Raw genomic sequence first — 19,193 nt, forward strand, 5'->3', positions numbered from 1 at the left:
CAGGTGGGGATGTGAAGGCTCTTAAGAGCTCTAAGCTCATATTGCATGAGAGAAGACCTTCAAGTCAATTATGAAAAAACTAAAATTTTAGTCTTTGGCAATAGGAGGAAAAAATACCGATGGCAGCTGGATAACCACCTGGTTGATCAGGTTAACAAACATAAATACGTAGGAGTGACATTTCAAAGTTCAGGATCTTGGTCTGAACATTTGAAGGAAATAGTTCGGACAACTAATGTAACAAGTAATGCTATACTTCGGTTTGCTGCAGGACCAGGTGGTAAGATGGTGGCCCCTTTAATAGAGCTATACAAGGGTAAATTACTTCCCCAAATATTTAATTTTATTTATTTATTTCATTTCTATACCGCCCAATAGCCGAAGCTCTCTATTATATAAATATTATATGGGGCACCTGCCTGGACCCCTGCAAATACAGCTTCACTGGAGTCAGTGCGGCATAAATTTCTTTCTAGAGCACTCGGGGTTCCTAGACCTACATCTAGGACCATTGTATGACTAGAAACAGCTTGTCACTCAGTGGGAATGCTTGTCCCAAAAGCTGCCATCTTCTTCTGGTTAAATATAATGTTTCAACTGCCCCCCCCCCCCATTCTATTAGCATATGAAGCAATGGGAAGGAGATTGTGGGCAGACAAGATAATTACATCTCTCTCTGGTTTGGGCTTTTCACAATCGTATTTGCCCGCAAGGGGATATGACAGAGCTAGGGATGTGATCTTAAAGAGATTACAAGATGTGGATATCCAAATAGCAATGGCTGATGCTGCTGAAAGCCGCTCAAATAACATCTATAAAAGTATCATGACCTCTCCGGGGAAGATTCCCCTGTATCTAATATCTATCACCTCACATGAATTGAGATGGCTCATGACTAGGTGCAGACCGAACTCACTCCAATTGATGGAGGTGAAGGTATGTTCATGGTATGAGTGCAGATTGCCCAGCTGGCTGCCCCAAGAAAGAGGACATGATACACTTCCTAACAGAATGCCCGCTGTACACTGATTTGAGGAAGCAATACTTCGAACCTCTATTAGCTGTGCCTGAGGATACCTCCAGTGTAAGCATAACCCGATTATTATTAGCCGGAACAGATCATTATATATCATATAGGACTGCTAAGTATGTCAACTGAGCCCTGGAGAGGTGAAAGACATTAACAGTTAGAAAAGAACAAAATCTGTAAATATGGCAAAAACATGCCAGCAAATAGAGTTTTAGGAGTTTAAAAATTGTTTTTGTTTTTATTAGCTATTTATTATTAATTTGCATCCTGGTTTTCCCTCTGGATGTTATGGAAAATTGTGCCTGTTTCTCCATGCGGATGGCCGGGTCGGCTAAAAAGCAATAAACTATGTATGTATGTATGTATGTATGTATGTATGTTTTCAAATTATTTTCTTGGTGTTTGACTTCAGCCTTTGGAGAACCAAATACATTTAGAACTCGAGAAATGATAAAGAATTGAATGTTTCTCTTTGAAACAACAAATCAACACTTCACTTGCATGTTCTTAATTTCATGGCCCAAATTGAGTCTTATCCAATCATTCATGAAATTCTATCTGGATGAGTAGCTTTCTACTCAAGCCACCATCTATTCATCATATATTTAATTGCATGGGTTAATAGTATCTCTGCACTTATTGCAAAAACTTCATAACTTCAGCAATCATTGGTATAACACCTATACTTATCCTTCTGTTGCTATACCTGTAACTTACAAAAGGACACTCCACATGCCAGGTTGCATAATATTTTATTAACAATAATGTGACTGAGTTCCATTTTTGAAATATTTCCACTGTATAGAATGTTTTTATATATAATGATTCTATTACATTTGCATTGTGTGGTTGTTCATATAGCCATCAGGATAAGTAGCCAGTGATAGACTTATCCTCCATGAATTTGTCCAATCCCCTTTTAAACCCATCCAAATTGGTGGCCATCACTACATCTTGGGGTAGTGTATTCCATAGTTTAACTCTGTGCTGTGTGAAGAAGCACTTCCTTTTATCTGTCCTGAATCTAGGGATTTCAGAGAATTCTGCGATGGATCTGAGTGAGGCCGAATGCCAGTGCATTCGGCCCCCCGAAATCCATCGCGGAACGGCCTGCCACCCCCCGCGGATCCCCCCCGGGACGAGACTTACCTGGTGCGGAAGTTTCGGACGGCGGCGGCTCCAGCGGCGGCTTTGCCGGCAGCAGTTGGTCTTCTGACCGGCTGCCACCACCATTTGCAGTCTGTGTTTTTTTCCTCCCCCCCCCCCATAGACGTGATAGGCTACGTAAAGACTTACGTAGCCTATCATGTCTGGGTAAAAAACAAAACGCGTACGCAAATGGCGGCGGCTATGGCCGCCGCTATTTGCGTTCCTTATTTTTCGCCGTCTTAGTCTACGTAAATATTTACATAGACTAAGACGAAGACAAGAAAAGGGAACGCAAATAGCGCCCAGTATGCTATTTGCGTTCCCCTTTCTTTTCTTAGTCTACGTAAATATTTACGTAGACTAAGATGGCGAAAAATAAGGAACGCAAATGGCAATGGCCATAGCCGCCATTTGCATACGCGTTTTTTTTGTTTTAACCCAGAGCCCTCCATTGGCGGGCGGCCCTGGCCTGGGCCTGGCCAGCTGCTCCGCGGAACCGCCGCGGAGCACAGCCAGCCGTCGAGGATTCCGGTGGGGAGGACTGGATCGCCTCCCCCCCCATCAAGGATTCTGGGGGGAGGGACGGAACACCTCCCCTCCATGAACAGAATCCGCGAAAAGGTAAGTGACTTTCGTACATCCCTACCTGAATCTCCCACCAATCAGCTTCACAGGATGACCTCGGGGTCCAGTATTATGAGAGATGGAGAAAAATGTCTCGCTATCCACTTTTTCCACACCATGCATAATTCATACACTTCTATCATGTATCCCCTTACTTTCCTTTTTCTAAGCTAAACAAACTCAGCTGTTATAACCTTTCCTCAAAGGGAATTGCTCCAGCCCCTTGATCATTTTAGTTTCCCTTCCCTTTTCTGCCCTTTTATCTCTGCACTGATCAGTGCAGGGATAACTATCGTGGCTGCACCAAGAGCAAAGAGGGGAGTGGGGAGATTAGAGTGAGAGAGAAAGTGGAGAGGTAGCCCAGGCTTTGCCCAGTGCCAGCATGGAGCCACATCCACCACGGGCATGCTGTCCCTGACCTGCAGCCCACTGCCGCATTGTGGCCCTTGGGGCAAAAGTGTTGCCCACTCCTGATGTAAGTCATGCTTACTTCTCAGTAGACAACCATAGATTGTTCTGTAAGTCTATGACCCTTTGCATACTTATTTAGGGTAAGCACCAAGAGCCTCTTGTTGAGGGTGAAAGAGGAGAGTGCAAAAGCTGGTTTGAAACTCAACATTAAAAAAACTAAGATCATGTCATCTGGCCCTATCACTTCCTGGCATATAGAAGGGGAAGAAATGGAAGCAGTGACAGATTTTACTTTCTTGGGCTCCAAGATCACCACAGACGGTGACTGTAGCCATGAAATTAAAAGACGCTTGCTCCTTGGGAGGAAAGCTATGGCAAACCTAGACAGCATAGTAAGAAGCAGAGACATCACCTTGCTGACAAAGGTCCGTCTAATCAAAGCTATGGTTTTCCCAGTAGTAATGTATGGCTGTGAGAGCTGGACTATAAGGAAGGCTGAGCGCCGAAGAATTGATGCTTTCGAACTGTGGTGCTGGAGAAGACTCTTACGAGTCCCCTGGACTGCAAGGAGGTCAAATCAGTCCATCCTAAAGGAAATCAACCCGGAGTGCTCATTGGAAGGACAGATACTGAAGCTGAAGCTCCAATATTTTGGCCACCTAATGCGAAGAGAAAACTCCCTGGAAAAGACCCTGATGCTGGGAAAGACTGAAGGCAAAAGGAGAAGGGGACGGCAGAGGATGAGATGGCTAGATAGCATCACGGATGCAATGAATATGAACTTGAGCACGCTCCGGGAGAGAGCGCAGGACAGGAAGGCCTGGCGTGCTATGGTCCATGGGGTCACGAAGAGTCGGACACGACTGAACGACTGAACAACAACAACAACAACAACAACAACCATTAAACTCAGTGAGGCTTACTTCTGAGTAAACGTGCATAGGATTGAGCTGTTAAGATTACTGGGGTTGCATTAAAAGGTAGTGCATTAATATTTAAAATAATGGTTTCAAACATTTCCATTTGTTTAGAAAATGCTCCTGAATGAGAACTTCCAGGGGAACCTTGTGGGATGATGCTGAAAACTCCATGCTAGCCTAGATGGGCCTTGCTCTTACCTGACAACGCAATTGTCATGTTCTTTAAGTTTCAGTGCCAAAGTGGTAGGTTGACTTGCATTAATTTTTATAACTCTGACACCATTTCCTCATCACTTGCTGTTTGTAACATGCAATCATTTCAAGGGCATCAGGGCAGCATAGACATCAATGTGCCAGCCAAGAAGGAGTAGGTATAATAGTGTTTTGGTTTGTTGAAACACCTTTGTCTTTGATGACAAAGTTATAGAAGTTAAAGCTATCAAAAGGAATATCTTTCTGAAGGAAAAATATGATTTAATGTACATAGGAAATAAATACTCTTTTCCATTAAAACACTACAGAGAGACACATTTCAGTTTATGCATCCAAGCAAACAGTGGCTGTTCATTTAAAATGGTATATTTTGAAAAGACAGTTTGGAATGAGCTGCCTTTGGAACCTGCCTGAGGCTGCTGTCATATAAAACTGGGCTGCAATTCATCTCTAATTAGTGTACATTGGATAGCTTCTTAGTTTGGTTTTTGTGGATTTCCTTCTCTTTGGAATCCAGAAAACACCCAACTTGCGCAAGAACCATGAATGCAATTCTCAGAATGGAGGCAGGGTTCTCTGTGTCCACATGCCTTTGGGGAATGTCCTTATCTCCCAGATAATAAAAATACGGGAAGAGCACAGAGAACCAGGTTGCATCAAGGCAGAACTTCCTGTGGCTGAAGGAATAAATTCAGCAAAAAAGGGGACACGTTGTGTAAAAAGTAAGCTTGAGTTCAATGGGAAAAGTAATCAAGAGCGCAATCATATTTTCTCAGAAGTTTGCCCTCTTTTTTCAGTGGGTCTTACTCCTAGGTAAATATGCTTAAGATTGTAACCCAGCCTTTCTTATGATGATTCATATGATTTGAAAGTTCTTTCAAACCAAGTGCTAACTTTCTGAACAGGATTTTGATGAGCTAAAATGTGTTCTCAGAGCATAGAAGTAAATCAGCACGTACTCCATCCTTTTTTAAAAAGCTGCAACTGTTAAAAAACCAGTAGGTTTCCAGCGCAATCCTGTGCGTATTCACCAAGAAGTAAGCCCCATTGAGTTCAATGGGTCTTACTCCCAGGTAAGTGTGTATAGAATTGTAGCCTTAATTATATTTCCACAATCCTAAGGATGGCAAGCACATTGTTTACTACAGTTATCTTTTGACATCAAATCTGGTATTTTCACAGGACACAGGGGAAGTATTTTTCTGACATAGGTAAATATGGGAAAACTGCATTTGCACTGCTCAAACTGTGGTCATTAGCTAATGTCTAACCCAATTTGGGGTGATTCTCTTCTTTGCTGTTGCCCAGGAGGACCTGCAACATTCCAGAGAGTGTTTTGGGAGGGGTGCAGATGGCACAGAAAAATGTCATTCTGTCAGTTTCCTTAAATTATTTTAGATCCAAGTCACTTTAATAACCATTGCAATCAAAGTAACTTAAGTGCACATATTTGTCAGTTTGATTAGAACTTAACCAACTAGTTATTCACTTTAAATTTAGAACTCCAGATATCAGTTTAGTTTCCAAATATTCTTGGGTTTTGAGCCATTTGAAGGGGAAGTCTCGAACCCAGCACAACACAGAAATGGTCCTGACCATTCAATCACTTTTTCATAAAATAATCATGATTCATTCACCTCAAAGAACCCTTCTCTTCTCATACCCTCCCTCCTTCCAACGAAATAGTTGACTCATGTTACGAGCAGCGAACAAAGGTCTCACTTATAAAAGGATTTTCTTTATTTTTTTCCATAATTTAGCTGAACCAACACAAAACTGAATACTGTAAAGCAACAAAAATGTTGAAACATTTTAATTTTTGTTCAGTATTTACTAAATAAGGCTACTACACTCCCTTCAAAAAATAAAACCATAACAGAAGAGAAAGTCAGTGGAGTGAGGGATCTGGCTCTCCATTTTTTTATAATACAGGTGAAGTATCTACCATCATTTATTGCATGACACTTTAAATCAGACATTGGTCATTTACAGTGCAGTCAGTTCATAATACTTTTCAAGTGGCTGGGCTTTAATTGCTACTTGGACACTGATCAAAACCCTTATGACGAAATACCATCCACACAAATGTTTTATTCATAGATGCTGTCACCTATAATTCATGGTAACCTCAACCTGTGCATTAAAAAACCCCCTGAACATGGGGAGAGGGCTTAAATAAATGAACTTCTTTTTCATACCTCTCAACTATGGTTGCTTGAACAATCCCTATATATTTTTCTTTAGTAGCATAGAACTAGCATAACACTAAAGGTTAATTGGAGTATTTAGGTAGTATACTACAGTGGACATTGGGGAAAAAGTTTTGTATTGGCAAGTATCTGTGGGGAAGGAGGAAAGCCCATTTGTTGACCTTATCATATCACTATGAGCTAGACTTGTAGACAAAAGGGGCACCACATTTGGAGATTATTCTGTCTTCTTTCCTTTTCTTGTTTCTTAAATAGCTCTCTTATTCAAATTGTTACTACCCTATAATATTGAACATATGGACTTTCTAAAGTATGAGGTTAAAAAACAAACCCAAAACCCCTACAAGCCACCCACCAACATCTTGATCACAGAGCAAGCTGACTTTTATACCAAATTGGAAAGGAGGAGGAGAAAAGAGAGAAAGAACATAACTCAATATGGAAAGTAAATGATTAAAATATTTTACACTGTTTTACTGGTATATAAAAGACCACCCTCCTCAAAGAAAAAGGGGGAAAAGGAAAGGAAAAAAATAACAGAAAGAGAGAGAGAGAGAGAAAGCCTTCCAACAGTGCAATGGTTGAATGCATTTATGTAATATAAACAACATTATTCTTTGCTTTACTACAGAGTCCTCTCTGGTCATGCTTTACATCCAGAATGTCCCAATGGAAGAAAGCAAACTACACCAGTCACTTCAGAGACAACTGAAGTAATAAAAACAACAACTCAACTCTGAACCATTTTTTGTCATGACTGTCAGAGTTACCACGTTAATTGTTAAATAGGATTTTCTACAAATATACAACATATAAAAACTGTTAAATATATAACTTTAGGCTTTTCAAAATACATTTAATGATCTCTTTCAAACAAGTGTTACTCCCGCCCCCCCGCCCCTTGGATTTGCTTTCTGGTGCTAAATGGTATATCAGATGAGACATAGGCCACAGATGACCGAACATGCTCTTTGCAAATACTGTATTATCCAACTTTTAACGATCAAAAAATGGGACCATAGAAGAGGCATGTTGAACTGGTTAAACTCAAAATGATTTTAGTACGAGAAGTCAATCTAAGCACAGAGAAGTAAAGGTGGTGCGTAGACAGTCTGTGTTGTTTTGATCAAAGTTCTGTTTTCTTGTTGAAGAACGGTCATTTTCTCTCCTTGTTCCCTTGTATTTTTAAGTGTACTTTTTTCCAAGGGCAGTTCCAGCTTTTTCTGCAGTGTTCCATAAAGACTTTTGCTGGACAGCAACATTGCAGCGCTGGGTGAGCTGCATTCGTGCAGGGGATCCCCGTACTGCTGAACCCAAATAACCTTGTTAACAGTAACATTATGTCCACTTTAAAATAGATTTTGCTCTTTGGTCTATTGTATATACTGAAACATAAGAAAATAAAAGCAATTCAGGCAGTCTAGGGCACAAGAAGAAATTGCCTTCTGCACCTCAGTGTCCTCCCACAGACAAAACAGTCTTCTCTAAGGCTGATTGGGATGAGTACTCTCCAGTGTAGTTGACTCTTCAGATTAAAACATGACCACAGATCAAGTCCAGAAGTGGTGCATAACGCAGATGAGACGTTAACTGTGAACTGGTGGTTTTTGTTTTTGTATTGCTAATGCCCAAGCATTTCTCTTCCATTTCTATTCCTTAGTCCGGTGCTCTTTAGTATGGTAGAACAGACTTTAGCTCATAATGTAGAATTATGCTGTCTTTGATGAAATACAGAGAAATAGACAGTTGAACTGATGACATATAATGGACGATGATCCACAGCAGTGAAACTTGACTAGGGAATGTAGCCCACACAGAGCCTAAAAACTCCTACAAGGCTTCTCTGTTGTTGCATTTGTCAGGAGACCTGTAAGTCAATAAGAACAAATGAGTCGACACCTTAACTTTACAATTTATCAATGTGTAGTTTAGAATAGCTTTAACTATTTACTGATCTCACTATTGTCACTTCCAAAAATATATCTGCCTTAAATAGGAAAAAACAGTTCAGTATATATGTCTTTTTTTAAAAGGGAAGTTATACATTTTTTTTACAGATAGCATAAGGGACACTCTGAAATGCAGAATTCTTTGGACACAGTATAGTATAGTACAGTAAATAATTTGGTTTATATCAGGTGATTTTCTGATTTTAAGATGCAACGTCATGTTCCGAATGTTCACTTGACTAATTTAATCAATACTGCCCTCTAGTGATACCATTAGTAAAGAGATATTTATTATCAATATAATTAAATATTGATTTTAAGGATAGAAACAATAAATGGGAAGTAGCAATAGAAATTACTATAAAGTCAATATATAAAACTGATATTTTACTAAAGAGAGATGCTGTCAAAGAAACCAGCAATGAGTAAAAATAATTGTGAAGGGTATGTACACAACGCAGAAACAAAAACAGTTATAGAGATTAGAAAAGTGAAATAAATGAATGATTTTTGGAACAAAATGAAGCACTAAAAAAATCCTTCAAAATTCCAGTTCATAGAATAAACTTCAGTATTGCAATAGATGTGTCATGCAAACCTGAATTCTAAATATTAAAGCAATATTTCCTTGACATTTTCATGTTTCCTCAATATTTAGAATGTCTACTATTGATGGTCTAGAAAATATGATACAGCAAATACTAGCAAGCGGAACAGAGAACAGGATTCATTTCACTCACTTCAAGCAGAGCATGAAATTTAGATTCTGATTTTTTAACCTACCCATTTGAGAGGTAAATGAAAAGAACATCTGCCTCCCACAGTTCAACAACAGCTTTGTGTAGATATTCTTATATAAGGCAGTTTATTTGACAGAGTTCTGCTTTTAGCCTCTCACCTTTTCCAGGAAAAGAACCTCAGAACTCGTGCAAACAGCCTTTCCTTTTTCGGACTAGTGCAAACAGCCTTTCCTTTTTCGGACTAGACTCCAACCCACATGGCCTCAGACAGGCTGAAGGCAAAAAACCGGGTTGATTATTGTGTTAATTCCCTATTTTACGTATATACATTTTAGCAAGAAAACATCATTTTAAGTTTGTATCCCCTATTAACTGTCTTCCTTCTTTCAATTTTGTCCTATCTCTGTATATGTTTAAACCCATTATGATTTTACAGCATCATTGCACAGTCCCTGTAAGCCTGCAATCAAAGGGTTGTTAGATTCTGAAATCAATACTATGGTGTGAAAAGTGAGGTCGATCTGACCTTAGCTTGCTGGCACTGCAAGCTCAGTGTTCACATGGAAAATTAGCATCTACACTAACAGGTGCATAGAAATATGACATTAAAAGTATCACAATGCTTCTTGTATATCCTACAAGTATCATTTTTTATGACAGGAAAGGCAGACTTCCATTTACTGCATCTTGTATATTTAATGCATTTTGAGGAAAAGCTCTAAGAACTCATCTCTAACAATACCCTTTGTCTTTTCTGTGCTTGTATAGCAAAATAATACTGACAATAACACTGATAAAGAATGATCAACATCCATATCCTTAATTGTCCAGAGTCATCAAAGGACTGAATCATTCCCCCATTTTTAGATTACAAAGTACATATCCATGAATAATTGTCAAATATTTTATAGTACCCATTCCAGATGGATAGGATCTCTATCCTATTTTACCACCTGGTTGTCAGGACTAGGATTGTATCTTGTGGGAGTCAATATTAACCTTCCCTGCAAGTATATTTAACAACTTCATCCAAAATCATACTTTCACATACTTTAAATAAGAAATATACAAAGCACTTGCTCTCATTGTATCAGTTTGTATTATTATACCTTTAATGTTTGATAAATGGCATTTTAATGTGATTTCTGAAAGGTAACGAAAGGTACCAAATGGCCTAACACATCTAGCTTAAGAAATTTTTAATAGAATTGAACCAAGAAAATATTGTCTCAGATGTGTGCATCTAAAACACACAACTCTGGCAATCTATAAAGAGGGGTGTGTGGGGAACCTAACAGTTTATTGCCCTTGTCGGAGATAAAACAGATGTTCCTCATTCTAACCAAATGCATAGAACCGACTAACAGGCCTCTAAAAGTTGCACTAAAAATTACTGTGAATAATCCATTATCATCCATAAATTTGGCTACTGTTCTATTCACCCAGTCTTCCAGACCATGTATAAATAAGTTACATAGCACTAGGCTCAGGATCTGACTACACACTATGTTTAAATTCATAGTGTGTAGCTGACCCTCATTTCTGTTTACTTTAAAGTAAGTGTAGAGTATCCCAATATAGATTGGGGCTACTGCCTACAGCCCCTTCATGGATCACTGCCTTGCTGTGGCGAAGGGGCTTGCGTAACTCAGTGAAGCCATAAGCTATGCTGTGCAGGGCCACCCAAGATGGACAGGTCATGGTGGAGAGTTCTGACAAAATGTGGTCCACTGGAGAAGGAAATGGCAACCCACTCCAGTATTCTTGCCAAGAAAACCCCATGGAACGTATCACAAGGCTAAAAGAGATGATGCTGGAAGATGAGCCCCTCAGGTCGGAAGGTGTCCAATATACTACTGGGGAAGAGCAGAGGGGATTTCCAAGTGGCGCCAGAAAGAGTGAAGCGGCTGGGCCAAAGCCGCAAGGACACTCCGCTGTGGATGTGTCTGGTGGTGAAAAGAAAATCTGATGCTGTAAAGAACAATATTATTTAGGAACCTGGAATGTAAGATCAATGAATCAAGGTAAGCTGGAGGTGGTCAAACATGAGATGGCAAGATTGAACATCGACATCTTGGGAATCAATGAACTAAAATGGACAGGCATGGGCGAATTTAATTCAGGTGACCATCATATCTACTACTGTGGGCAAGAATCCCTTAGACGAAATGGAGTAGCACTCATAGTCAACAAAACGGTGGGAAAAGCAGTACTGGGGTACAATCTCAAAAATGATAGAATGATCTCAGTACGAATCCAAGGCAAACCATTCAACATCACAGTAATTCAAGTCTATGCCCCAACCACTGATGATGAAGAAGCTGAGGTTGATCGGTTCTATGAAGACCTACAACACCTTCTAGAACTAACACCAAAAAAAGATGTCCTCTTCATCATAGGGGGTTGGAATGCCAAAGTAGGAAGTCAAGAAATCACTGGGATAACAGGCAGGCATGGCCTTGGTGTACAAAATGAAGCAGGACAAAAGCTAATAGAGTTTTGCCAAGAGAACACGCTGATCATAGCAAACACTCTTTTCCAACAGCACAAGAGACGACTCTACATATGGACATCACCAGATGGTCAATATCAAAATCAGATTGATTATGTCCTTTGCAGCCAAAGATGGAGTAGCTCCATACAGTCAGTAAAAACAAGACCTAGAGCTGACTGTGGCTGAGATCATGAGCTTCTTGTTGCAAAATTTCGGCTTAAATTGAAGAACGTAGGGAAAACCACTAAACCATTCAGGTATGACCTAAATCATATCCCTGATGAATACACAGTGGAGGTGAGGAATAGATTTCAGGGATGAGACTATTAGGGCACTACACGTGCAAGGCGGACGCCGTCTATCTCGAGCAGGGCTTTAGGCATGGTTTCAGGATTCCTTTTCAGGGACCACAAAGGGCGCAATCCGCTAGAAAACAGAAATCTGTCATCGCCATGCAGCAGTTGGTACAGTACAAGACTGACAAGGCAGTACTCCCGGGCCGAGTTATCGGCCCATTTGCTTCACCCCCAATTCCTAATCTACGCGTGTCACCCAGTACCGAAGAAATCTTCTGGGAAGTTCAGGTTAATTCATAACCTCTCCTTCCCCAAAGGTGGGTCAGTTAATGACGAAATTCCCGACCATCTATGCTCAGTTTGCTATACTTCCTTTGACGCAGCTGTTTCCATTGTCCGGGATTTCGGTTACGGGGCTCTGATGGGAAAATGTGATATAAAGTCCGCCTTTCACATTTTACGCATCAACCCTTTGGACTTTGACCTTTTGGGGTTCTGTTTCCAAGATAAGTTCTATGTGGACTGGGCCCTCCCAATGGGGAACACTATATTCTGTGCCATGTTTGAGAGGTTCAGCACATTTTTGAAATGGGCTGTTAAAGACAGGTCTAGCGTGCAGAGCGTTGTCCATTACTTGGATGACTTCCTGTTTGCCGGGCCTGGAAATCCCCTTCTATGTACCAACGTGATGAAGGCCTTCGGTGCTCTGGCAGATGAGCTTGGGGTTCCATTGGCACATGTTGTTGTTGTTCAGTTGTTAAGTCATGTCCGACTCTTCGTGACCCCATGGACCATAGCACACCAGGCCTTCCTGTCCTCCGCTCTCTCCTGGAGTGTGCTCAAGTTCATATTCATTGCATTGGTGATGCTATCTAGCTATCTCATCCTCTGCCGTCCCCTTCTCCTTTTGCCTTCAATCTTTCCCAGCATCAAGGTCTTTTCCAAGGAGATTTCTCTTCGCGTTAGGTGGCCAAAATATTTGAGCTTCAGCTTCAGTATCTGTCCTTCCAATGAGCACTCAGGGTTGATTTCCTTTAGGATTGACTGATCTAAACTCCTTGCAGTCCAGGGGACTTGTAAGAGTCTTCTCCAGCACCACAGTTCGAAAGCATCGATTCTTCGGCGCTCAGCCTTCCTTATAGTCCAGCTCTCAAAGACATACGTTACTACTGGGAAAACCATAGCTTTGATTATACAGACCTTTGTCGGCAAGGTGATGTCTCTGCTTCTTACTATGCTGTCTAGGTTTGCCATAGCTTTCCTGCCAAGGAGCAAGCGTCTTTTAATTTCATGGCTACAGTCACCGTCTGCGGTGATCTTGGAGCCCAAGAAAATAAAATCTGTCATTGCTTCCATTTCTTCCCCTTCTATATGCCAGGAAGTGATGGGGCCAGATGCCATGATCTTAGTCTTTTTAATGTTGAGTTACAAACCAGCTTTTGCACTCTCCTCTTTCACCCTCAACAAGAGGCTCTTGAGATCCTCTTCGCTTTATGCCATTAGGGTGGTATCGTCTGCGTATCGGAGGTTATTGATAATTCTCCCTGCAATCTTATTCTTACCTGTGATTCATCCAACCCAGCGTTTCTCATGATGTACTCTGCATATAAGTTAAATAAGCAGGGCGACAATATGCAGCCTTGTCGTACTCCTTTCCCAATTTTGAACCAATCGGTTGTTCCATGTCCGGTTCTTACTGTTGCTTCTTGACCCTCGTACAGGTTTCTCAGGAGACAGGTAAGGTGGTCTGGTACTCCCATCTCTTTAAGAATTTGCCACAGTTTGTTGTGATCCACACAATCAAAGACTTTAGCGTAGTCAATGAAGCAGAAATAGACGTCTTTCTGGAATTCTCTTTGCTTTCTCCATGATCCAGCGAATGTTGGTGCTTTGATCTCTAGTTCCTCTGCCTCTTCGGAAACCAGCTTGTACTTCTGGTAGTTCTCGGTTCACATGCTGCTAAAGCCTAGCTTGTAGGATTTTGAGCATCACCTTGCTGGCATGTGAAATGAGCGCAATTATACGGTAGTTTGAACACTCTTTGGCATTGCCCTTCTTTGGAATTGGAATGTAAACTGACCTTTTTCAGTCTTGCGGCCACTGTTGAGCATTCCAAATTTGTTGGCATATGGAGTGCAGCACTTTAACAGCATCATCTTTTAGGATTTTAAAGAGCTCAGCTGGAATACTGTCATCTCCACCAGCTTTGTTGTTAGTAATGCCTCGTAAGGCCCACTTGACTTCACTCTCTAGGATGTCCAGCTCAAGTTCAGTGATCTTGGCTATCAGGGACATTCAGATCTTTCCTGTATAGTTCTTCTGTGTATTCTTTCCACCTCTTCTTAATCTCATCTGCTTCTGTTAAGTCTCTGCCTTCTTTGTCCTTTATAATGCCTGTCTTTGCACAAAACGTTCCCTTGATATCTCCGATTTTCTTGAAAAGATCTCTAGTCTTTCCCATTCTGTTGTTTTCCTCGATTTCTTTGCATTGTTCATTTCAGAAGGCCTTCTTGTCTCTCCTTGCTATTCTCTGGAAATCTGCATTCAGTTGGATATATCTTCCTCTTTCTCCCTGGCTTTTCGCTTCCCTTCTTTCCTCAGCTACTTGTAAAGCCTCCTCAGACAGCCACTTTCTTGCATTTCTTTGTCTTTGGGATGGATTTCGTTGCTGCCTCCTGAACAATGTTACGGACCTCCGTCCATAGTTCCTCAGGCACTCTGTCTATCAGGTCTAATCCCTTAAATCTATTCCTCACCTCCACTGTATATTCATAAGGGTTATTATTTAGGTCATACCTGAATGGTTTAGTGGTTTTCCCTACGTTCTTCAATTTAAGCCGAAATTTTGCAAGAAGCAGCTCATGATCTGAGCCACAGTCAGCTCCAGGTCTTGTTTTATTGACTGTATAGAGCTTCTCCATCTTTGGCTGCAAAGGACATAATCAATCTGATTTCGATATTGACCATGTGGTGATGTCCATGTGTAGAGTCGCCTCTTGTGCTGTTGGAAAAGAGTGTTTGCTATGATCAGCGTGTTCTCTTGGCAAAACTCTATTAGCCTTTGTCCTGCTTCATTTTGTACCGCAAGGCCATGCTTGCCTGTTATCCCGCTGATTTCTTGACTTCCTACTTTGGCATTCCGATCCCCTATGATGAAAAGGACATCTTTTTTTGGTGTTAGTTGTAGAAGGTGCTGTAGGTCTTCACAGAACCGATCAACCTCAGCTTCTTCGGCCTCAGTGGTTGGGGCATAGACTTGAATTACTGTGATGTTGAATGGTTTGCCTTGGATTCGTACTGAGATCATTCTATCGTTTTTGAGATTGTACCCCAGTACTGCTTTTCCCACCCTTTTATTGACTATGAGTGCTACTCCATTTCTTCTAACAGATTCTTGCCCACAGTAGTAGATAGAATGGGCACCTGAATTCGCCCATGCTTGTCCATTTTAGTTCGCCGATTCCCAAGATGTTGATGTTCAATCTTGCCATCTCATGTTTGACCACCTCCAGCTTACCTTGATTCATTGATCTGACATTCCAGGTTCCTAAACAATATTGTTCTTTACAGCATCGGATTTTCTTTTCACCACCAGACACATCCACAGCTGAGTGTCCTTTCGGCTTTGGCCCAGCCGCTTCACTCTTTCTGGCACTGCTTGGAAATTCCCTCTGCTCTTCCCCAGTAGTATATTGGACACCTTCTGACCTGAGGGGCTCATCTTCCAGCGTCATCTCTTTTAGCCTTGTGATATGTTCCATGGGGTTTTCTTGGCAAGAATACTGGAGTAGGTTGCCATTTCCTTCTCCAGTGGACCACATTTTGTCAGAACTCTCCGCCATGACCTGTCCATCTTGGGTGGCCCTGCACAGCATAGCTTATGGCTTCACTGAGTTACGCAAGCCCCTTCACCACAACAAGGCAGTGATCCATGAAGGGCCCATTGGCACATGGCTCCGGTCTTAACATTCTTGGGGACTGAACTGGATACCCTTAATCAATGTTGCCAGCTTCCAAAAGACAAACTTGTGGTGCTGCGTGCGAAGCTGCTGGCAATTTTGACTTCTCGCAAGGCCTCTTTGCGTGCTTTGCAAGAATTAGTAGGCCATCTAAATTTTGCATGTAAGGTGGTTGCTCCTGGCCGGGCCTTTGTGTGAAGGCTATGCTGGGCAATACATGGTCTACAGGGGCCTCATCACTGAACGAGGGTCACAGCCGCTATGCGCTTGGATATGGGCATCTGGCTTCAGTTTCTGAAGGAATTTAATGGTATCTCGTTTTGGAGGCGTGAGTTGTTCCTCAAAGCCGACATTAGATTCATTCCGATGCTGCCGGTAGGGATGTCAGAGAATTCCGCCACGGATCTCGGTGAGGCCAAATGCCAGTGCATTCGGCCCCCCGAAATCCATGGCGGAACCAAGCCCCCCGCCCCCACCCCACAAAAGGCGCGTGAAACGGAGCACTTACGTGCTGCAGTTCGCGCTGCTTTGCGAATGGTGGCTGCATCTGCGGCCGCTATTCGCTTCCTCATTATAGCTGTGATAGGCTACGTAAGTATTTACGTAGCCTATCATGGCAAAAAAACCAAACAAACACAGCGAACGCAAATGGCAGCGGCTACGGTGGCTGCTATTTGTGTTCCCTTTTTTTTTGCCATTTTAGCCTACGTAAATATTTACATAGGCTATTACGGCAAAAGAAAAATGGGAACACAAATGGCATAGTGGCCACCATTTGCGTTCCCCCTCTTTTTTTTTTTTGCCGTAATAGGCTACGTAAATATTTACATAGGCTAAAATGGCAAAAAAGAAAAGGGAACGCAAATGGCGGCCACCGTAGCGCCGCCATTTGCGTTTGCTGTTTTTTTTTGCCGTGATAGGCTACGTAAATATTTACGTAGCCTATCATGGCAAAATACAGGGACGCAAATGGCAGCTACGGCAGCTGCCATTTGCGTCCTTGCAGGCTGCCCAGCGGCCAGATGTCCGGCTGCGGGCGGCCCTGGCCAGCAGCTCTGTGGAATCTCTGCGGAGTGTAGCCAGCCGGACAGAATTTCGGGGGGAGGGACGGAGCGCCTCCCCCCCCCACCGTGAACGTCAACCTTTGAAAAGGTAAGTGACTTTCGTACATCCCTAGCTGCCAGGGCACTGGGCTTTAGCGTCATATGGCTAGACCGTTGGTGCTTTGGGCAGTGGCTTGAGAGCTGGATAGCAGCTGGAATTTGCAGGGATCTTACATTCCTGGAGTTTTTTCCCATTTATGTGGCAGTCCACTTCTCGGCTGACTGATTAGCCAACTCCGTGTTTCTATTCTGGTGTGACAACTTAGCCACAGTTCATGTCATTAATACCCTGACCTCCGGAAACCACAGGGTTGTATCATTTGTAAGAGCATTTACGCTCCATTGCTTGTGACATAATATCCTGTTCCGTGCCTGCCACATGCCTGGCTTAGACAATTCAATAGCTGATGCTTTGCCACATAACCAGATGAACAGATTTCGAGAGTTAGCACCGTGGGCTTGTCCACTGCCAGACCCCATGCCCACTGCTCAATGGGTGATTGGCGGACAGAAGTTGAGCACACCATGATGAACTCCATAGCTCCCAGCACTAGGGCCGCCTACAACAACGCAGGTAGGGAGTTCCGGGCCTTCCGGAGCAACTTGCAGTTGCATCACACGTGGCCCATTCCAGTGGATTGCCTTCTGCAATTTTGTGTGTATTCCAGGAACAGGGGGCTGGCGGCCAGGACCATAAGCAGTAAGCTGGCCATGTTGTCCTTCTGGTCTAAAGTCAAGGGTGTAAGCGACTCCACGGCTGATTTCAGGGTGTGACGCACTGTACAGGGCTGGGCTAGAATGTCACCTCCACCGGTTGACCCTAGGCACCCCCTTTCTCTAGATACCCGTTGGGTCTTCGCAGACTTTGGCCATCCATTTGTGCTTCATACTATGAGGCTACACTGTTCCATGCAGCGGCCTTAATGGCCTTCTTTGGGGCCCTCCGGATTTCCGAATTAGTTTGGGTGTCCAAAAGTGACAGGGCAGGAAGGGCCTTGTGATATTTGGACGTCCAGGTTAGTCTGGATATCGTTCATCTTTGGATTCGGAGATCCAAGCCTGATCACCAGGGAAAGGGCATAACGGTATCCCTCCATGCAGCCCAAGTTGAGGAATTAAGCCCCATCAGTGCCTTAAGGAACTTTTTCGGTCTGTGGGGGTCAGTGGACAGCCGCTGACGAAATTCCAATTTTGGACCGTCACCAAATCGGCACTGGGGACCCTTGATTTCCAATTTGGGACACATTCTTTCTGGATTGTGGCAGCTTCCACAGCTGCCTCATTGGGTTTCTCGCAGGATCAGGTGAAGGCAATATGTAGATGTCGCTCTTGGGCCTTCCAGTCGCATGTGCATGGACTGGCTGTCTGATTGGAAGCTTAGTTTTCTTGTGCTTATTGTTATCATTTTCCTTAGATAGTTGGAGTGGAGGAGCGCCAGTGCAGATGCTCATATGTGGGCATAGCATGGTGTTTTGGGCCGCCCAGAGGGCTTCTACATCAAGCTGCGGATCACAGCTCGGATTGTCCAGGTGCGTTAATGTGCAATAGCTTGGCAGATGTGGCATGCGTTGGGAGCACCTCCTGCCCACGCTATTCCATCAAGGTCGGGTTGATCTTCCCCTGCAGGTCTTGGTGCTGCATTTGCGGGGGAATGATTTGGGATGTGTTAAAGGCAAGGACCTGATTGTGAAGGCCTTGGTCGATTTCCAGGAGATACACTAAAGATGGCCCGGGGTAATCATTCTATGGTCTTGTTTGCTTCTAAGGATTACGTGGAAGGTGTTCAGTATGGGTGCCATCAAGAAGGCTTGGCGGAAGGTCAACAGAGAGGTTAACTTGGGGTTACCCGAACACGGAGATGGAGTCATCACTCATCAGGAAATTCAATGGACTCGGAGGGAGCTCTACAGACAGGATGGGGTGCATCTGTCTGACGCAGGAAATTACATCTTTCTCTCAGATCTGCAAAGGAGCCTGCGGGAAGTTCTTCTGTGTAAGGGGGGGGGGAGTCTGACAAGCAATAGGCTCGTCAGTCCCTGTGGCGGTTAGGATGGGCCAAGGGAACGGGCTTAGGGATGGTGAGCATTCAGAGGCA

At 42.9% G+C, this 19,193-nt stretch overlaps 1 protein-coding gene across 4 annotated transcripts in view; it reads right to left on the bottom strand.

Moving 5' to 3' along the window:
* Nucleotides 1-6,066: 6,066 nt before the first annotated feature.
* Nucleotides 6,067-19,193, bottom strand: part of TAFA5 (TAFA chemokine like family member 5) — a 515,983-nt gene continuing 502,856 nt past the window's right edge. For 2 of the 4 annotated variants that reach the window (XM_084810965.1, XM_084810969.1), the window contains one exon: nucleotides 6,067-8,424. In XM_084810965.1, the coding sequence (XP_084667091.1) occupies nucleotides 8,416-8,424 (9 nt within the window). In that variant the 3' untranslated portion in view covers nucleotides 6,067-8,415. The remainder of the gene's footprint in view (nucleotides 8,425-19,193) is intronic. The other 2 variants (XM_084810968.1, XM_084810966.1) reach the window with 1 other exon arrangement.

This window comes from Heloderma suspectum, chromosome 7 (assembly GCF_057233095.1).
Source record: "Heloderma suspectum isolate Gila_16-S chromosome 7, 16-S_ref, whole genome shotgun sequence".
Classification (NCBI taxonomy): domain Eukaryota; kingdom Metazoa; phylum Chordata; class Lepidosauria; order Squamata; family Helodermatidae; genus Heloderma; species Heloderma suspectum.